Source organism: Humulus lupulus, chromosome 7 (genome assembly GCF_963169125.1).
Source record: "Humulus lupulus chromosome 7, drHumLupu1.1, whole genome shotgun sequence".
NCBI lineage: Eukaryota > Viridiplantae > Streptophyta > Magnoliopsida > Rosales > Cannabaceae > Humulus > Humulus lupulus.
In genome coordinates, this window is record NC_084799.1 from 8712171 (window position 1) to 8732306 (window position 20136).

Consider the following 20136-nt stretch of genomic DNA (forward strand, 5'->3'; position numbering starts at 1 on the left):
TTGTAAGAAGTTTGAGCTTTATTGGGTTGAGGCAACTATTGTTGCTTCTTATATCGTAATTTGAAAAAAAATAAAATATTCCATCAAAATTATTTTGATATATTTTAATAATTTTAAAAAGTTGTCATAAATGCAAAGATAAATTAGGTGTCATAAAAAAACTACATCCACCATTGTCATAATCACACATTTATGTTGAGTAGTTGAGTATTGAAGTTGTAAATTTTGACCAAATTGGAAAGCGTGCAATTGGGATGGGTGATAGGTAAAAGACAAAAGTAATATTGACTTTCCATCTCCAACCATTCCACCAAAAGTTAATCGAAATAACTTATCTTTATTAATATATTATTTATTTAATACTATTTAATATTATGTGAAGTATTATTAAATGTAACTAAAATCATCACAATTTCTCTGAGCAATTAAATAATTTAATAAAATTAAAACTATTAATTAATGAACATGACATAAGTACTGTAGATTATTAAAATTGGATATGTCCCTGTTATCCCCATTTCCTGTCGTGGGCCCGGGACGATGGTCCAAGGCCATGGTCTGGGTGATTGGATATGGGCCCAGCACAGGCCTGCTTAGTACGGGAGTAACCAAGGACGACGGTCCAAGTGTGTTTCCGGACTCGGATGGTGTCCAGGAAGATGATCCATGACAGTCGCCCGGAAGACGTATGGCCATTTGGGGATACGGTCGCGGTATACGCAAAACAATAGCCTGGTAACCGGTCCGGGGCTATGGTAAACGAAGATTGACAAAGGTAAACGAACCCGGGTCATGTCCTCCAGGTTGGCAAGAAAAGGCGTCCATGACCCTGAAGCCGCCCCACGACTCGTGGGGGTTGTCCCACTTTTCACCTGCGAAAAAGGCCACATCGGGATTGCACGCCGCTAGTTCAGACCTGCGCTTCCAGTACACTGACTAGCTTTCTCCAGTACCAAAGGCCTACTAATTTGGAAATCACATCAGTTGTACTCACATTTTGCAACTTCCAAGCAAATTACTCACAATTTTAAAGATTTTGACTGTGTCTAGTATTACTTATAGTACTAACATCTCCAATATCTCATTTACTCACTCAACATCCCTTGTAATGAAGAGAACAATAGAATTTATAGTCACTATTTGCAACCTCCGAGCTAACAACCTACGTCCACTTAGTGTTATTATTGATGTTGAATCTCAATGATGTGATCAAAGAACTACGGTTGTTGAGTTTCAAAAGCCTTAGGAGAATTACAACAAAATGGTGGATAATCACACTTACGCTCTTTCTATCATTACTAAAAAAAAGGTTCAGAAGTCCCTTCCTTGAGCCCTCTCATTCATATTTATAGGCTGAAGGGGGTTACCTGAACCATTCAGCCTTAATATCAGCGTATGAAGGCAACAAAGAGGAAATAATAAATGCAGTTATTACAAGATTACATTTCTTTAAAGGAAATAAACCAAAGTATGTGACCAAGCTGATCGCATCTAATCGCGAGATCTGATGAAGCAAGAAGGAGCTGGTGTATAGTCCAACAACACCTTTTCACTTTGACGTTGCCCCGTGTCGACCACGTGTGAGAAATTATTGCCACGTCATCATAAGCCATTTTTGAGTAAACACCCACTTCGTTACTCAGGAGCCCTAATAATGAGGAAAATACATCAATTATACCCAAAAATGGCAACCTCCAACCTAATCTATTTGTAACCATTAATTAATTAGGTGAATAGGTATAATATTTGGAACATTTGACTATGGCTAGTGCCACTAATAGTGCTTTTTCCATGCATTTTTCGCCCTACTACCTGTACGCCCTAAATATCCAAGAGTTATTAGTGAGCTGGAAAGGGGCATAACCCTATCAGCCACGTGGAAGCCACCTACCCGGAGCTGCTGTTACGAGTCTCTACGTCTTTAGCTCGAGCTAGCCAAAATTTTAGTAAGAATACTCAAAGGCATCGGGTCAGCAATGTGGACACCACGAGCTGGGACTACATGAAGCTCAAGGTACGACCTAGAGCTGACACCTCCGACCCTTTATAAAGTCAACCACGCAATGTAAATGTGCGCATATCAGACATCACATGTCTACACCATTCCTGAATTCTCGGACACGCAGCATAAACGTGCGTGTTCAGGCACATCACGACTAGTTTGGGCCATGCAGCCCATTATCCCCATTACCTATTGATTAGACCACACTTCATTGTCAGGTTTTAGGAATTAATCATGAATGTCACAGAAGTGACATGATGGGTAAGAAGGTCACGGGATGGCCCCCTTTGCCAACACTCAGGTGTCCTCTGCCTATAAAATGGAGACCCTGGGCATTGCAAAGGGTTGGCTTCTAATTTGTAAAGAAATACCCTGTAGGGAATATCAGAGATATATCAATAATATTGACTGGTGGACTAGAGGGATTTTAACCTTCGAACTACCTAAAAAAAGAGTAAACGAGTTACAACCTCCCTTTGATATTATTCCCATATTACGGTTCATCATTTAGCAAGAATCCGTCTCTTTATCCATATAATTATCTGTTGCCGAAGAACTGCGTCAACACTACCCATGTCAGCCTCCGATATACTTCCGGAGAAGTTCTCGAGGGGGAACTACCTAGTTGACAGGTTATCGACTTACAATCTTCCAAACCTCTAAGGAAAGGCCTCGGAATCCTCTGTGAATTTCTGAAGTGTAGCTGGTAGGGGGCTCTGAGTTTGGGTCAGAGAAGAAACGTTTACAGTGACTCTTCAAAGAGCCCTAGAAGTCCCCATAACGACCTCACGAGATTCTCAGAGATTCGATGGACCACATTTCTAAGAGTGGTCTAGGCACCTTTTCCGCTAGGATTTTGGGACCACCTACATTTTAGGGTAGGAAACCGCCCTGATAGGCCAATGGCGAAGCGACATGTGTGATAAAAAATAAAAACTAAAAAATCTATCTATTACTAATTAGTTTGATTAAAAAATTATTTACAATTTTAAAGCTACTAAATTTAACAAAAAGAAAATAATATTATTACAAATTATTAATAAATTTAAAATTAACTATTCTGAATTAAAAAATGGATAAATTGAACTTTTTAAAAATAACATCACTCATATATTTGATATGTAAAAGAAAAAATAAGTTTGATAATTAAAAATTATTTAACTAATTATAAAAATAATTACTAATAACTAATTAATTACAAGAATAATTATTAAGATCAACTTAAAGTTGTAAAGTTATAAAAGTGTCAATAAGTGTAAAAACAATTAGTATAAGAAATCATAGATAATACTTATCTCTTCTTGTTCTTTCATTTTTTTAGTATACTAAATATGAGTTTGAATAATAAATGACTAATTGTGTTTTTTGATGTTTATTAATGTAATGACCCACTAATCTAGACTATTTGGACCATTAACAAAACTATACATAAACTTACATTTTTACGAAAATACCACAATTTTATTTAGTAACTTGTAAAATAAGAGTTACTTACAAATAAATAAAATTCTAATAAGGATATGGGATCCCATTGTCTTTAAAAACAAAAGATGATTTTAAATAAAAGACATTACATAATTGGAGCAGAAAATACACATAAAACCATAAAAACATAAAATGAGACTACATCCTCGAATCGAATAACGCTCGGCCCCTTGACTCCATTCACCATCGATACACATCCTCTAAGCATCACGAATCTTACCGCCTCTAAAGCTTATTTTCCTGCACATAAAACAGAAAGGAATGAGCCTAATGCCCAGCAAGGAAAATCTAACACATAGTCATATACATAATTTCATAAGAAACATAAGGACTTAACATAATTCATATAACATACACTTATTATAATGGCCATTATTACTTGGGGTCCCATAGACTAAACAAGCATATGCCCATGGAATTAGTGGGGTCCTACTAGCTAAGTAGGTCATATGCCCATAATCCATTTGGGGTCTTGTTAGTCATATGGGTCATATGCCCAAGCCTACAAACATACATACATATCATAACACATTAATAACATAAAACATATAGATAACATAAGCACATAACATATTGATTCTAGCCTATTTTCCTTACCAAAGTTACCGGGATATAATGGACTGAGTTGGGACTTTTTGGAACATTCCTAAAACCATAAGAAAGAGTGAGTCTAAAGAAAGGAGATGAAATGAAAGAGATGGAAAGACTAAACCATTTGAGAAACACGCTTACCGAACTTATGTGCTCAAGAACTTAGATTCCCTAACCAAAATGAAGATTAAGGTTAGAGATTGAGTAGAAGACTATGAGAAAGAAAATAACATAAAATAAATATATAAAAAATAATTAGTGATTGAATATATAATTAAGCATAAATATTTAATAACTCTTTGGCAATAAATATATCGTTTAATTTATTGAAAATGTGACTAAAAATTATTTTTTATAAATTAGAATATATCAAAATTTTAGCCGTTATAAAATAATTTTTAATTATTAGTAGTGAATAATAAGGACCACAATAGAAAATAATTATTTTTATTAAAACTTGTTATGAATGTATCTAAAAATAAAATGTTAATTCAGATTGTCATGTCAATGAATGAGGACAAAATCTTTTAGTTTGGTGGTTCTTATATTTGGTGGGTCCACTGAATTCAATGTACAGTGGACTGTCATGCCACTTAATTTACTATTGAAACTATTGGCAGAATAATATGTGAACAGTATTTCCCATGCTGGGCCTTACATTTTTAGGGTCCACTTAATTTAATGTGGCATGACATAGACGCATTTTACTATTGAAAGTATGGGTCAAATAGTATGTGAATAATACTTGGTGACTAATAAAAATCAGACTACACGAAATGAACACCTATATAATGGATGTTTGGTATAGTGCATTTATTGGTTAGAGATTTATGCATAAACCACCAAGAAGACGACTTTTCCCCCTGAAATTAATTATGTCTTCTGGAGAATGTGGTACTCCAAACAGTGCATGCCCGATGCATTGCGGGAGCCCGGGATCGTCAAGGATGAAGGCTTCATCAATCTCGACTAAATACAAACGTGTTTCTATTAAGTGTGTTAATTGTTCTAATTGCACTACTCTTAAGGATAAGTTATATGAAGAGAGGAGGCTGAGGAATAAGGCCTATAGACTTTCTAAGGAAGCAAGAGACCTCCTGCTTGATTTGTCAGATTTGATCTACAAATTAACAAAGACAACCAATCTTGAAAATGAGCACATGAAAGGTATTGAAACGGTGGTCGATAATATGAACAATCAATTGAGTATGGCCGCATGTTTGAACTTGGACAATGTTGATTGATCAGACAACTATTACCAGACAATGAAGCCCACATCAACCCATCTTCACTATGTTAAGTATTTTTAATTTGTATTTGCTGGAGTCTTAACTCAGATAACCTTACTTGGTCTCTTAGGTTATTTAGTGTTTCAATATGTTCTGGTTGAATTAAAAATACCATGTAGTATGGATATTAAATGATTGTGTGTACTTGTACGAAAATGTCATTATGACAAACTTTGTGGTGATGTGGTTAGTTTCTAGATTTTAGTAAATGTTGACTATTTTACATTATAAAATATGTTGAATAGATTTATTGTTTTAACTATTGTAAGTCACAAGAAACCACTAGTCGACAATACAAAGTTTACAAATTAAATCAAGTAACAACCAAAATTAGAGGATAAACATACATGGCAAAATAAGGGTCAATTTTTTAATAAAATATTTTCATTAAAAACATATATTTCAGGTGGCCCAAAACATCAACTGGGCCTCGTTAAAAAAGGTGTACACTTTATTCAACATTAAATGTCCCAATAAATATGTCTACCTAATAACTTGCTTGGATAAAAACCTGTATCCCCCAACTTTAAAATTTAACCAACAGCACATTTTGTGTTCACAATTGAATAGAATATAACAAAATCTGGAGGATATGCCAAGTTCACCTTCAAAAGTTTCAGTGCACGAATCTCCTTGAACAAGGTGAGCATAATCTTTATTTTATTCTCCATGACCATTACTAAATTTATGTTGACACTATTTTAATTTGAGTATGTCTCCTATTTTATGTGGGAACCAAATATGGGCTATAATTAAAGTAATAGAAACTGACCATATTTTTAAACAGCAATTTCATGACTCAAAGTTTGTACACATGCACATACGTAACTTTCAAGGTTGTCATAAACAATCACTTAGTTTAGATGTCAAATTTTAATTTAGTTAAAAAAATCATTTTATTATCAATTTAAATTCTTTTTTATTTTCAAAGGAAACTTGTCTTAAGTCTATTAATGCCCACATTCCCTCATCATTAGAAATTCTTCCAATATATTGACTAGCTCATTTTACTTGGCCTATTGTTTAATCTCCTCAATATTAATGGAAGGCCCAAATAAATCTTACACTTGAAAATGCATTGGCCTTTATTATTTACGTTCACATTTCCTTTAATTTGGGTATGTCTCTCATTTTCTATGGGAACCAAATAAGGAAAAATTATAATAATAGGAATTTTCTTCTATTTTGAAAATCCAGTTTCACATTTGTGCCATGTTTTTACACACCTTTGCAATATCAAGCTTTTCACCAATATCGACTGAGTTTACAGGTCAAATTGTATGTATAATGGGCTATGTAAAACATACAATAACTCTATTCATAATATATTGCCTAAAACTTGGATTTTCTTTCCCATATTTAACTTAAATATGGAAGAGGTAGGAAGTTTGCAAGAAACATCAAATTGGGAAAATATACTACAATCTTTGGGGATTGAGAAACTCGCAAATGATATTGAGACGGAGGATGTCCAGGGAAAGGTCTTGGAGTCCCTTGAAGAGTGGGAGGATTTTTATTACACATACTCTTTGTGGGTAGGCTTCAGTGTCCGCAAAGCAGATGTACGGAAAAAAAATGGGAACATCACCGTGAGAAAATGGGTATGTTCAAAAGAAGGTTTCCGCAAACACATGGAAATTGACAAGGCCGGTGGGAGCAAACGAAAAACATCTATTACTAGGACTGGTTGCCAAGATAGTTTTTGAGTCGTAATGATGGGCGATGAGGGTCCGTGGATTTGCAAGGAATTCCAACCTCTGCACAACCATGACAAGGCAGCATTAGATGAGTTGCGATTTCTGAGATCAAACCGTTCCGTGTCAGAAACCCTAGTTGCTCAAGTGAGGTCAATGAACCAAGTTGGGATAAGAACTTCACACATCATCTCCCACTTGGCAATGCAGTCTGGTGGGTACGAAAGGATGCCTTGCCAGCTACGAGACGTTTACAACAAGGTCGCCCATGTCAAAAGAAAAGAGAAAAGATGTACAGATTCAGATGGTGCTTTGGGATATTTGGATTGTCTGTCAAAGAGGGATCCAAATTTCATCATTCAATATCAATGTGACGTGGACAACAGATTGGGGAACCTATTCTGGGCGAACGGATATTCTCGACGGGATTTCGTCGCATTCAGTGAGGTTATTGGATTTGACACAACATATATGACAAACAAATATAATAAACGCCTGACAATTATTTTGGGCGTCAATCATCATTTCAAGACCTGCATATTTGGAATGGCATTGCTTAACTCCGAGGATGAGCAAACTTACTTTTGGTTGCTTGACAAATTTATTGAATGCCACAATCATGTAACACCAAAGGTTGTGGTGACAGATGGAGATGGAGCTATCAAAAATGCTGTCTTGAAGTACTTCCCAAATGCAACTCATCGGTTGTGTGCGTGGCACCTGTGTACCAACGCTTTAAAAATTTCAAAAGACCCCCGATTCTTACAAGGGTTTCAAGATGTCATGTACAACTATTACACAATAGAGGAATTCATGCAAAAATGGGGGGAATTAATACACAATTTTGACCTCCATTCTAGCCAATGGTGCACCAACACTTATCACAGTCGTCGTTCATGGGCAGAGACATACCTAAGAGGGAAATTTGTCGCCGGAATGCGGACCAACCAAAGATGTGAGTCCATGAATTCAAGTATTAAAAAATTCCTACATGCAAGTTATAGTCTCCGTGAATTCGTTACCTTGAAAAAGTTGAGGCACGTCGAGAGAGAAGATGATTACAATTGTCGACACAGAAGTCCTCCAATACCAGGTCCCAAAAATGCTCTTAAAACGTACCATGAGCAGTGTGCCAAATTGTACACTAGAAATATGTACTATAAAGTGGCTGATCAAATCAAAGCGGAACATGCGTACTTTGTCAACAATTGTGAAGACAACGGTGAATCATTCTCCTACAGTTTGTCAAAGTTCCAACACGAGGATAGAGTGTACAACGTTCATTACCACCCACAAGAGGAGACATTCACCTGTCACTGCTTGCTTTTTGAGACAGACGGCTATCCGTGTAGACATATTTGGGCTGTAATGAAATACCGTCATATGAAGATAGTACCACAGTCTCTCCTGCTGAAACGGTGGAGTAAGAATGCAAAAGCAGACCTCCCCCTCGAACTAAAGCAACACTCCACAGAAAAGCAACAGTTATTTGAAATGGCTAGGCAGACATCCCTCGCTTTCGATACAAACTTGTTGAGTTATTACGCTTCCAAGTCTGAGCAATCTTACACCAAAGCGAAACAAGAAGTGGCAACACTAACTGCAATGTTCAAGGATGCAGTTCCATTGGAATCAAACACCGGTGACAATGACTCGGGACGATATCAAACCTATCAAGAAAATGAAAACATTACCAGGGACCCAACACCTTGTAGAACTAAAGGATCCGCCTATGCAAGAAACAATAGGGACAATGTTACGATAGATATGTCGGATGGAGCAGTTAAAACTAAAAGGAAGTGTTTGAACTGTTATTCTGCAGACCACAATCGAAGAACATGCCCTCAGCTGGTCGGTCTACCGCTTCCTCACAGTCAACAACCCTCACCAAGTAAGAGAGCTTAGCATTTGGCTAAATTCGACGAATCTAGATTACCATCGAACTTTATGACAGAATGATAGTGCAAATTGATTAAGTGTCTATTTTCGTAGGCTTTCTGTCCTACTTAACAATTAAAGTGTTTTGTAATGGTTTAGGTGGCTGAATTAGTATAACAATTGCATTAATGTAAGTGAATTCAAATTGTAGCTAAATAGCATATTTGTTTCAATGGTAAAAAATTATTGATTATGGCAGTTCAATCATATTTGTAATGTTTTAGAAATGTAGATTAATGATAATCAAATGACCAATCCTAAATATACGTTCCTTTTTTAGTGACGCTTCACTCTAATTGATAAAATTAGATAACAAATTGACTGTAATCGTTTCTTTTCTTTCTCTTCATTATATACCATGCGTATCACTATTATTGAAATTTCATTAATTGTACATTAAAGAGTAAATTAGTAAAAATATTCATCTTCACAATTAAAATGAAGGATTACAAAATATGACATAATTACACTTAATTAATCATATCGTGTAGATTCGAGCCTACTATCTATACTTACGAGATTTTAATAGGCATACAAGATTTTAATTAATCATAGTAACTTTGTTAGCTTTTTTAATTGATTGCTTAAAGTATATATGCTTCTCACCAAATAGGCATAAAATCATTAAAGCCATGTTTAAAGCATAATATTAATATGAATTAGGTAATTAATTAGGATAAAAAAACAAAAAAAAATTCATCGTTAATGCAACTCACTAAACTTGTTTATTACTATTACAAATTTACCAATATTATTCTATTAAGTAAACTAATAATATTGTTATCTTTATCCTTAATTAGGATAAAAAAAAAAGTGTTAATTAGTTTTGATTTTAGTAGTCCTCATTGTTTTACTAACTTTTCATTACAATATTCAATACTACGTCTTCTGATATATTAATTGATCACTACTTTGTCTGCTGGTAACAATACAAAAGGGGAAGATATATTAAATAAAACATCTTCATTACAAAAATTTATCTTACGAGCCCCATTCATAACTTTGGGCCTAATAAAAAAAATCTCAATTTTAAAGTTTATTTCACTGTAATAGACCCTTTTCGTTTGGGTCGTGCTCATGGACTCGGACTGGCCCATCTACCTGTGTTAAACAGTATGTGTTGCGAAATCATAAACAATGTGCAAAATAGTAAGAACAATGTACTAAATGTACAGTCAATGTAAAAAAACAACAAATATGTTATGTAGTTACGAATTACCAAAAGACCAAAAGTTCAAGAAGTACAATTACCAGAAAACCACCCCCAACGTGTAACTATTCACATAAAATAATATAAAACCGGTTATCTCCGGTGGCTTGCACAGTTACATTAACTGTGCGATGAGACAAACTACACTATTTAGCCTCACTTTTTATCAGAAATAGTGTTACAATGTCAGTCGAATAGTAGTACAAATTGGGGCCCCTTTTGACTATTTTATGACTGAACCGTTCCGTGAACGGAATATAATCCAAGGCCATATATATATATATATATATGAATTCAAAATGTGTATGTGAATTTGCAAAATTGAGTTAAAAAGTATCCCTTTTTCTACAAGATTACTTTGACTTTGGACAATTCTATTTAAATTATATGAAAATCGTTAAAATGCTGTTACTAAAAATTTTGGGGAATTTTCAATTTTGTATGCTAGTATAATTTTAATTTTTAATCGTTAAACTAACTAATCAATTAAAAGTATAATTTCCCTAAAAAAAAAGTATAATTAAGGTCTATGAATATTCAAATAACAAAATCTCATGGCAATTCAAAAGATCATGATTTTAAACAATTAATAACTAAATAAAAAAATTAATTTAAAATAATGCTAATAATCAAATATAATTAACGAGTATAGAAAAAGTGTTTCATGATTATTTGCGTAACAATTTTTTCGGAATGAATTTTAACAATATTTAAATACATGCAAAAGAAATAGTTTATCGATAACCATATATTTAAATTCAAAATAATTAAAATAAGAGGCTATAAAAGCATCAGAAGAGAAGGGATTATTCATTTGAAAACAATTATAGTATTGAGAAAGTACTTCATCAACTTTCACAATGGAACATTGTTTGGTTGCCAAGAAAACTATTGAAGAAGATGTGAGATTGAGGTCAAATACAAATTCAACCATACTACTCAACGGTGAAGATCATGATAATAATTTTTCTTCTACATCTAATAATTTAAAGTTTCGTGACGAGAGATATTATGCTTCTAGACATATTTTTCTTAGAAGTTATAAATTTACGAAGAAAGAAGAAACAGTGGGAACAAAAACGAAGAAGTGGCTGAAGAAGAAGCTTAAAATGCTAATGAAGAATCATAGTAATGGTAGCTCTTGTGATCAATAGAATATTTTTTTAGTTTAGTACCTATTAATTGGATTTATTATGCAATTATTGTTATTTTAATTTAAAGAGATTTTGTTTTATTTATGTGCTAATTTTTTATATTGATGAAAATCAGAGAATTGTTTAACCAAAAAGATGCCTGTTGCCAAAGATCGATCTTTTTTAATTTATCATGAACATAACTCATTTGTTTATCACGGACTAAGGGGGATTATTTATTTATTTTCTTTTCTAGGTGGGTCTTAATTACTTTTTTCAAGAAAAAGTTAAGTATACAAAATAATAATAATAATTGTGATAGGAGAAAATCGAATGATATATACAATGCTCTCTATCAATATTGGATACATATTTTTGTACTTTGGCCCTACTTTTAATGGAATAAGATACCCACGAGTAAATGAATTTCGATTAAGTATTGCCATCCCTAATTATAATAAGATTGCTATGTTAGTATAACAATTTATATATGAAAAGTATGTCTCAAACCATAGTCTTCAATTCTAAACATGTAGATTTCAATTAACAAATTACAACTTATGACGTACAAACTTTAACATATCTAAGAATTGAATAATCACAATGCAAATTTATTTTATACATATATAAATGTTAAAAAGAATAATTAATATATTTACCGCCTAAATTTATAACTCTATTTTTTGGTGCGTAGTTGTAAATTTTATGATCTCATATGTTTTTAGATAGTGTAGAGGTCAAAATAAATGGTAGAAGGTAGAAACATTAAATCCTATAGCAAAAATTTAAGACATAATCACAATTATGTTAAAATAATCTCATCGATGATTGTTTACAGTATCACTGCATTAAGGAAACGTGGGTCTCACCATGTTAAAAAATATTCCTGAACTATTTTCATTTACGGGACAAAGTCCTTCTTTAGCTATTGTTCCATTTAAACGTTGCCACGTCAATCTCGCGTGTAAAATAATTAGCATTTTTGTCCCCTAAACTTTGATTACTACTAAATTGTGCTTATTTTTATTAAAAAAATTAATTTAAAATTAAAAAATTAATTTTTATTAAATATTATAAAAATAATTCAAATATTAGTTTAAATCTTATAAAATTAAATAAAAATCATTTAAACTTTAGTCAATTTTTAAAATTCACTATAGATATTAAAAAATCAAATATATACCAAATATGAAAGAAATAAAAAATTCAAATATCAAATTAAAATTAACTCTAATAATAAAAATTCAAATATGAATTTTATAAAAAATTAAATATAAATAAAATCTTAATTAATTCAATAGACCCATATTAGCAATTTATTTATTTTTATTATAAATTAAAAAGAAACGATTCACGATGGGTTTTGAGTTGCACGACTCAAATCGTTTCATTTTCTTATAATTTTTTTTTAAAAGAAAAAAGATACATATAATTTGATTTGAATTTGAATGTATATTTAGTTTGATATTTAAGTTTTAGTTTCATTTAACTTTGAATTTTATATATTAAATTATTATAAATTTGAACTAATGCTAAGATTTTTTTTCAAAGATTTAACATTTTTTAGTGTTACAGTTTTAATTTTATTTTGATTTTAATTTTTCATTAATCTTTTTATAAAAATTTATTAGGTTTGAATTAATTTTTAAATAATTAATACAAAAAATAGATTTTTTAATTAATTTTTATAAAAAAAATGGATCTGATTTGGTAATGGTCAAAGTTTAGGGGATAAAAATGTTAATTATTCTACACGTGACAATACTATATCGGAATTTACAATGTCACATCAGCATTTAAACGACAAAATAGAACAGAACCTAATAAAAGGACTAGGTTTCTATAAATTATATAATTTAGTGAGAGTTTTTAACAGACAAATATTTTAGGGAGCACAAGATGGTAGTGTCATAAGTTTGGGGGCAAAAAATATTAACTATTCATGTTAAAATGCCACTTCAACAAATCTAATTCACGGTTGGGAGCCCTTTTGCAGTCAAGTTTTGTGAGGATATGATAATAAAGAGGAGCATACCTAGGAAGATTAATAAGATAAAAGAGTTGTATCTAGAGGAGTCCTCTAGTATATGGATATCTTTTACTTATACAAAGGAAGCTAGTTTAAATCTCAAGTACATTTGTGTAAATGAGCCAAGTGTAATGTTGTGTGTGTTTGAAGAAGAAAATTGTTTCTTTTTATAGGTGGAGAGGCAAGCCTCATAACCGTTCGATAAGTAGTGAGTCCTTAAGTGGCATTAGCATCGCACGATAGAAAAGAAGCCAGTCTTAGAAGACAAAAGGAAGATTTCACACTTTAATTCATTCATCATCACACCAAGGTTAATTGGCTAGCAAAGATACACTTATTGCCAGAGAAAAAGATGACTCGAGGGAAGGAGGGACGAGAATGACATTTACCTGTAGTGCATAAGGAACCCTATGTGGTAGTTCGAAAGTTTGGGAGTCTTGGTGAAGTCTTCCCAACCCAAAAATGTACGCACATATGTTTTAGGCCAGTCGCACGATCTATTAAATTTTGGTCTTGACCATCTCAATATATTTTGGGCCCACTGTTTTATATTGAGAAATTATCCCCAACATGTGTAATTTATTTTATTTTTTGTATTATTTTGAGCCTTGTTTGGACCTTGAATTTTTTAGAAGAGATTATGAAATCTTAAGGATTCCCTTTTCTTGTGTTTTGATTGAATTAATAAATTAAGAATTTTTTTCTAGAAAAATTAAAACTTAATTGTAGTATAATCTTTTAAAATTTACAACAATTATAAATATCTAAAAAAATAAATAAATAAAAATTCTCTTATCAAATTTGTGGAAATATTTTAAAAATTTTCTTCACTAATCCAATGTACAAACAAGCCTTAAGGGTTGGTCTTTTTCTAAAAAATAAAATAAAACAAGTTTAGGGGTATACTAATGAAAAAATCCTGACAATGTTCTACTTCCCTAACGAGTGCTTTGGCAAAATGACCATAATGAAAACTTTTATTAGCGAAATGATTTTTCAAATATTTTTATTAGCAAAATGACCACCTTTTAAACTTAACTTAATAATTAATTTAATAAATATAATTAACATTAAATTAATTTTTCTTTATCATTTAAAGAAAAAAAACAGGGAGTAAAACCCTAGGGCAAAAGACCATGACCTCTCTTGAAGGTCTTCCTCTCCACATTTTCTAAAGTTTTCTTCATCTTCATTGAGTTATTCTCTTCGTCTCCATTACAATACTCAAGTCTTTCTTCGTCAATGATATTCATATTCACCTTTGACTTAAGAAAATCAAGAAACCATTAAAGAAGAAGTAAAAATTCCATCCAAGAATTGTAAAGGTTAGTAATTGACTATAATCTCATGTTTAACGATTCAGTATTTGTTATTTACAATTATATAACAATATGAAGCATAAATTTAGGTTTTTCTAAGAAAAAAATAAAAATCTGGTGTGAAAATAACCTCAGTTCGAGGTTGAAGACGACCTGTAATATGCGACCATATGCGACCAAAGGCGACCCTTTGGTCGCACATGGTCGCTTAGTGCAAATTGAAAACTATACTAAGCGACCATGTGCGACCATGTAGGTCGCACATGGTCGCTCAGTGTAATCGAAAAACTATACTAAACGACCATATGCGACCTTAGTGTAATTTTCAGATTCACGCATGTGGTATTCTTATTTTACACTTGTTAATTTGAATATTTAACTTTATGACAGGTATGGATCACATCTTTATATGCATGGACTATAATGGTGAGTGGAAGATTACAAGTAATCGTATTTGGGAATGGTTTGGTACTGGTTGCAACAAGGGATTTGTGGTTGACCGGAGTATCAAGTTTCATCAACTAGTGAATAAAGTCTATGAAAAAGTAGGTGTTGATCGAAATTTATATTAAATTGAAATAACTCATAAGGTGGCTGGTGAAACATTCAACAAGATGGCACCAAGTAAGATTTGTGGTGATTCTGATGTAGAGGATCTGTTGAAGGAGTTGTACGAAGCTAAAGAAGTGATTCCTTTGTATGTGTGCGTCAAAAAGAATAATGATAAAGGAAAGATGAAGCTTGTCAATGATGGTGATGGTGATGGAGTCACTGGTGATGATGTTGAATTTGGTTGTGATGATGATGTTTTTGATAATGGAAGCTTTTACAATAACTATTTTGGGTGTCATGTAATAGATCAATTTCCAAATGATCCAAGCTATGTCCCGAGTGAAGATATAGCGCAGAGTGGTGAAGACATCATTGGTTCCAATCCCACACCAAATGATGTAGTACATGAGGGAGGTAACAATGTACTCGAGGAATGTGATAAAGTAGTTCAAGAAAATAATGATGTAATTGGGAATGACAATATAGTCGAGGGAGGTCAGATTATCCCTTATCAACATTTTGATACGTTTATGGGAAATTTTGCACAATTTAATAGAGAAGCAAGTCAAAATAGTGGCAGACATGATGGATCTGATTTAAAAGTGGGTCAACACTTTGTGAGTAAGGATGATTTGAGTTATTATCTTAGCATCATCACCATTAATGGGAGATTTGAAATGCGAACAACCAAATCAACCAAGTCTGTAAAGGAGGTTTGTTGTATTAGTGAAAATTGCTCATGGAGAGTCCGTGCTACAAAGATGAAAGATTCACATTCTTTGTCATTCGATAATACTATAGTCTTCCCAGTTGCTCATTAATGAACCGAAATGCCAATCATAGACAAGCATCCGGTCGTGTTATTGGTTCTCGTGTACATGGACACTTTAAGAATAGTAAAGACCCACTCAACCCAAGAAGCCTTGCAGGATTCATGCATGAGGAAATGAAAGTTCAAGTCAGTTATTGGAAAGCTTGGAAAGGAAAACAATGGGCTCAAAATTTGATTAGAGGAACGGCCAAAGAAAATTTTTCCTTGCTCCCTTTGTATTGTCACATGTTGAAGCGGGCAAATCCAGGTATAGCTACCCACATTGAACTTGATTCAGAAAATAAGTTCAAGTACTTTTTTATGGCTTTAGGTGTGGCCATAAGAGGGTTCACTTACATGAGGAAAGTAATTGGTATTGATGCGGCTTGGATCAAAACTAAGCATAAGGGTGTGTTATTAGTAGTAACTACACAAGATAGTGAATATCATACTTACCCCCATTGCATGGGGTTTGGTTGACAGTGAGAATAACGCTTCATGGACATGGTTCTTAGAGAAGTTGAAGGAGTTGATACCTGATAGCGAGGAATTTGTCAAAATGACCATGTAACAAATTGAAATTTGTAAAATAACATTTCATTTTATTTTTATTTTTAATTTATTTAATTTATTAAAAATTAATGAAGTGGCACTCAATTAATTTTAAAAAATCACATTAACAACAAACCCTAAAATCCCTAAACTCACGATATCCTTCTCTTCTCTTCTCCTCACCCTTTGCTTTCTTCCATTGCTAAGACCAAAAAGACCAGCCCTCCACTCCAAAAGTCCCTAAAGTCACGTACCCTTCTCTTCTCCTCTCCATTTGCATTCTTCCATTGCTAAGACCAAAAAGACCAGCCCTCCACAAGTCTTTCTCCCTAAAGTCACAATACCCTTCTCTTATCCTCTCTCTTTGCTTTCTTCCATTGCTAAGACCAAAAAGACTAGCCCTCCACTCCATTTCTTTCTTCCTCTGTTAAGACCAAAAAGACCAGCCACAGTCAATACCTTTCTCTTTTCCTTCTTCTTCTCCTTGTCTTCTTCATCAACGACCAATCCCCCCCTTCCCCTATTTATAGTAAGACTAAAAAAACTCTTATCTTCTTTTCATTCTTCTTCATTCTCCATTAATATTTTTGGGATTTTGTTCTTCATTCTCTTATTTGCAATAATTATTCTTCCATAATTGTAATGGAATCAACCAATGATATATTAACTACAGTTCCCACACCATCAAACGAATGTGAACAAGTAAGTATTATGATTTTTTATTTTTTTTTTTCTACATGAAAATTAGTGTTTGAATGTTATCTTTATCATATAGAAATGAAAGAAAAAAATAGATAAAATCCAACAATCAATTTTACACTTTGCATTTCGAAATTTTCATTATTCAATACTTGAAAATTTAAAAAAAAATGAAGTTGATTCATAGTAACAATTTGCAAAAAATATGAAAATATAGATTATACAGTGCGCCTATGTGCGACCCTATGTGACCCACATGGTCGCACATGATTTGCGAAATATATGAAATATACTGTACGACTCTATGCGACCTTGTGCGACCATGTGGGTCGCACATGGTCGCACAAGGTCTTTTAGTTAAATTTTTGGTCGCATAAAGTCGCTTAGTTAATAAATTTGGGTTGTTTAGTTAAATTTGTAATTCATGTTATAGTTTTTATATTTATATTCTTATTATTTATATTAATTTATATATTTTTATTCATTTGGCAAATTATTATTGTAGATGCCCAGAACTGCATTAACGACAGAGCTTCCTTGTATACCCCGTGTCATTACTACTAATACAATTGCAAAATCTAAAGTTACCATCAGATCTCTGCTGAGTGTAATAGACCAAATAAAAGATTGGCTTTCAAATTCTGACAAGGTCGTTTTTAAACATTACACCCAGTTGGGTCGTTTGTTGGACCTCGACACTCGAGGCTCTTTCCCTGGCACTTTAGCAAACCAGATAGTTATGAGGATGGTAGATTGCCAAAAGAGGCATGAGTTATGGTTTTTGATTAATGGCAAACCTATGAGGTTTTCTCTCCAAGAGTTTGCAATAGTATCTGGATTGTACACTGGTGGTGGACCAACACCTGAAGAAATGAAGGTTGTTTCTTCTGAGAACAATTTAAAGAAAAAGTACTTCAATGACAAGATGTCTATTAAAATAGAGGACATAGCTAGTGCTCTAGATAGCATATCGAAAGAATGTAGGACTAAGGACAGAGTGAAGTTGTGCTTTATCTATTTGCTCAGCACATTTCTAATAATGCCAAGTCCTGGTTCGATAGTAGATTTTAAATGGCTACAACTACTGGACAAGCTAGATATATTTGATAAATATTGTTGGGGGAAGCTGGCATATGAGAAACTAATAGAGCAAATCACGAAAAAAGATATGAAGAATAATCCCACTGAGAAGGAGATTAAGTGGAACTTCTTTAGTTGTCCTTGGATATTTCTGGTAAAAAATTTTATTATGATTATATTTTTATTAAGTTTATTTATTTTTGGATATTTTTTATTATATTTTGTGATATGATTTTAATTATTGTTTTGTCACTTATAGATATGGATTTGTGAAGCAATGCCAAAGTTGGGCGACATGGTAGGACAAAGAATCCCAAGAAACCATATTCCTCGATGGCTTGGTTGGAAAATAAATGATAAGCATAAACTCACAGTTACAAGAATATCAAAAGTAATAGAAAATGATGTTGAGGTATTTATCCACATACAAAATTATTTATTGTCTTGTATTAAAAAAATATGATCAAGACAACTTATGTTAGTTTATTTTCTTTTTGTATTAATTTTTTGTGCGACCTACATTAGTTCCAACTTCAAAGGAGAGGGCATAACTTTTTTATGAAAGGCTTGGTTGCTACGAGGACAATGAAGATGACATAATTGATCAGATTTCTTCATTTTTAGTGGATGATGTCATTTTACGTGATCCACAGTGTTCTGCACCACATGTGGAGCCTCCATCTTCGAATGTGGAGCCTTCCCAATTCACTCCAATTCGTCAAATATCATATTTGCATCCATCTTCACTGCCTCCCTCTTCTTATGATGCTCGTAGTGAGTTATTGGAATCAGTGAAGCGTTTGATAGCCGACCAAGAAAAGTTGCACAATGCAAGATATGAGGAGATTGAACGTGTAAATAAAGAAAGGCACGACGCAATAATGACAACCATCGCCGACCATGCTTACTTGAATAGAGTGAGGCATGAGACACTATTAGAAAGATTTGATGTTTTGATTGACATCTTTCGACCTATAGCTGCGCAACTTTCTGGAGCTGGAGGAGAAAAGACTCCAAAAGATAACCAACAAGTAAATTTTATTTGCAATAACTTTAATATAGCTATTTTTATTGTCATCTATATTTTTATTTATAATAATGTGCCTTATAACTTCATGGTTGTAGGATTCACCATCTTATGCACACTTTTTTGGAGATGGATTTGTAACACCTGTAGGAGATAGGAACATGGAGGGTGGCCAAGCCTCCACACCTGTAGGAGAGAAGATTGTTGAGAATACAACATCTGGTTTTCCTACACAACCTGCAGAAAACGAAGTCACCACACAGTCTCATGTGTCTGCAAATTCCTATGAGACACCGCCATCAATTATTTATGAAGGAATTACTAATGAAGAGCCTGGTGACGAGGTAGAACAAATCGTTCGAGATGGTCGACCGTTGAGGTTAAGAAAACGGGCCCCAAGCTTGAAATCACCATTCACACCGTGGCCGAGGAAACGTCGATACTCTAAGTTAGAACCTCCTATTTTCGACCCTTTTAGGCAACCTACTGAAGATGATGTGCAAACATTCTTTAGGTGGTACAATGGCGATACAGGTGGTACAAGTTATATTCGTTGTGGCCAGATGTCACATGACAGAAGTTTTTTTGAGATATTGTTGGCAAAGCAACGATATATTGATAGTGAGGTAAGCTTTATCATTCAAATATATCATAATAATTATATAATACTAATTATATTCCCATCATAATTAATAATTAATAAATGTTTTTTTGGCAGCATGTCA

General features: G+C 33.2%; 1 protein-coding gene across 1 annotated transcript; it reads left to right on the forward strand.

Annotated features, from left to right (window-relative positions):
- The first annotated feature begins 7082 nt into the window (after positions 1–7082).
- LOC133791332 (protein FAR1-RELATED SEQUENCE 5-like) lies at positions 7083–8966 on the forward strand. The gene has a single exon (XM_062229257.1). The coding sequence runs from the start codon at positions 7083–7085 to the stop codon at positions 8964–8966; it is 1884 nt and encodes a 627-aa protein (XP_062085241.1).
- The last annotated feature ends 11170 nt before the right edge of the window (positions 8967–20136 follow it).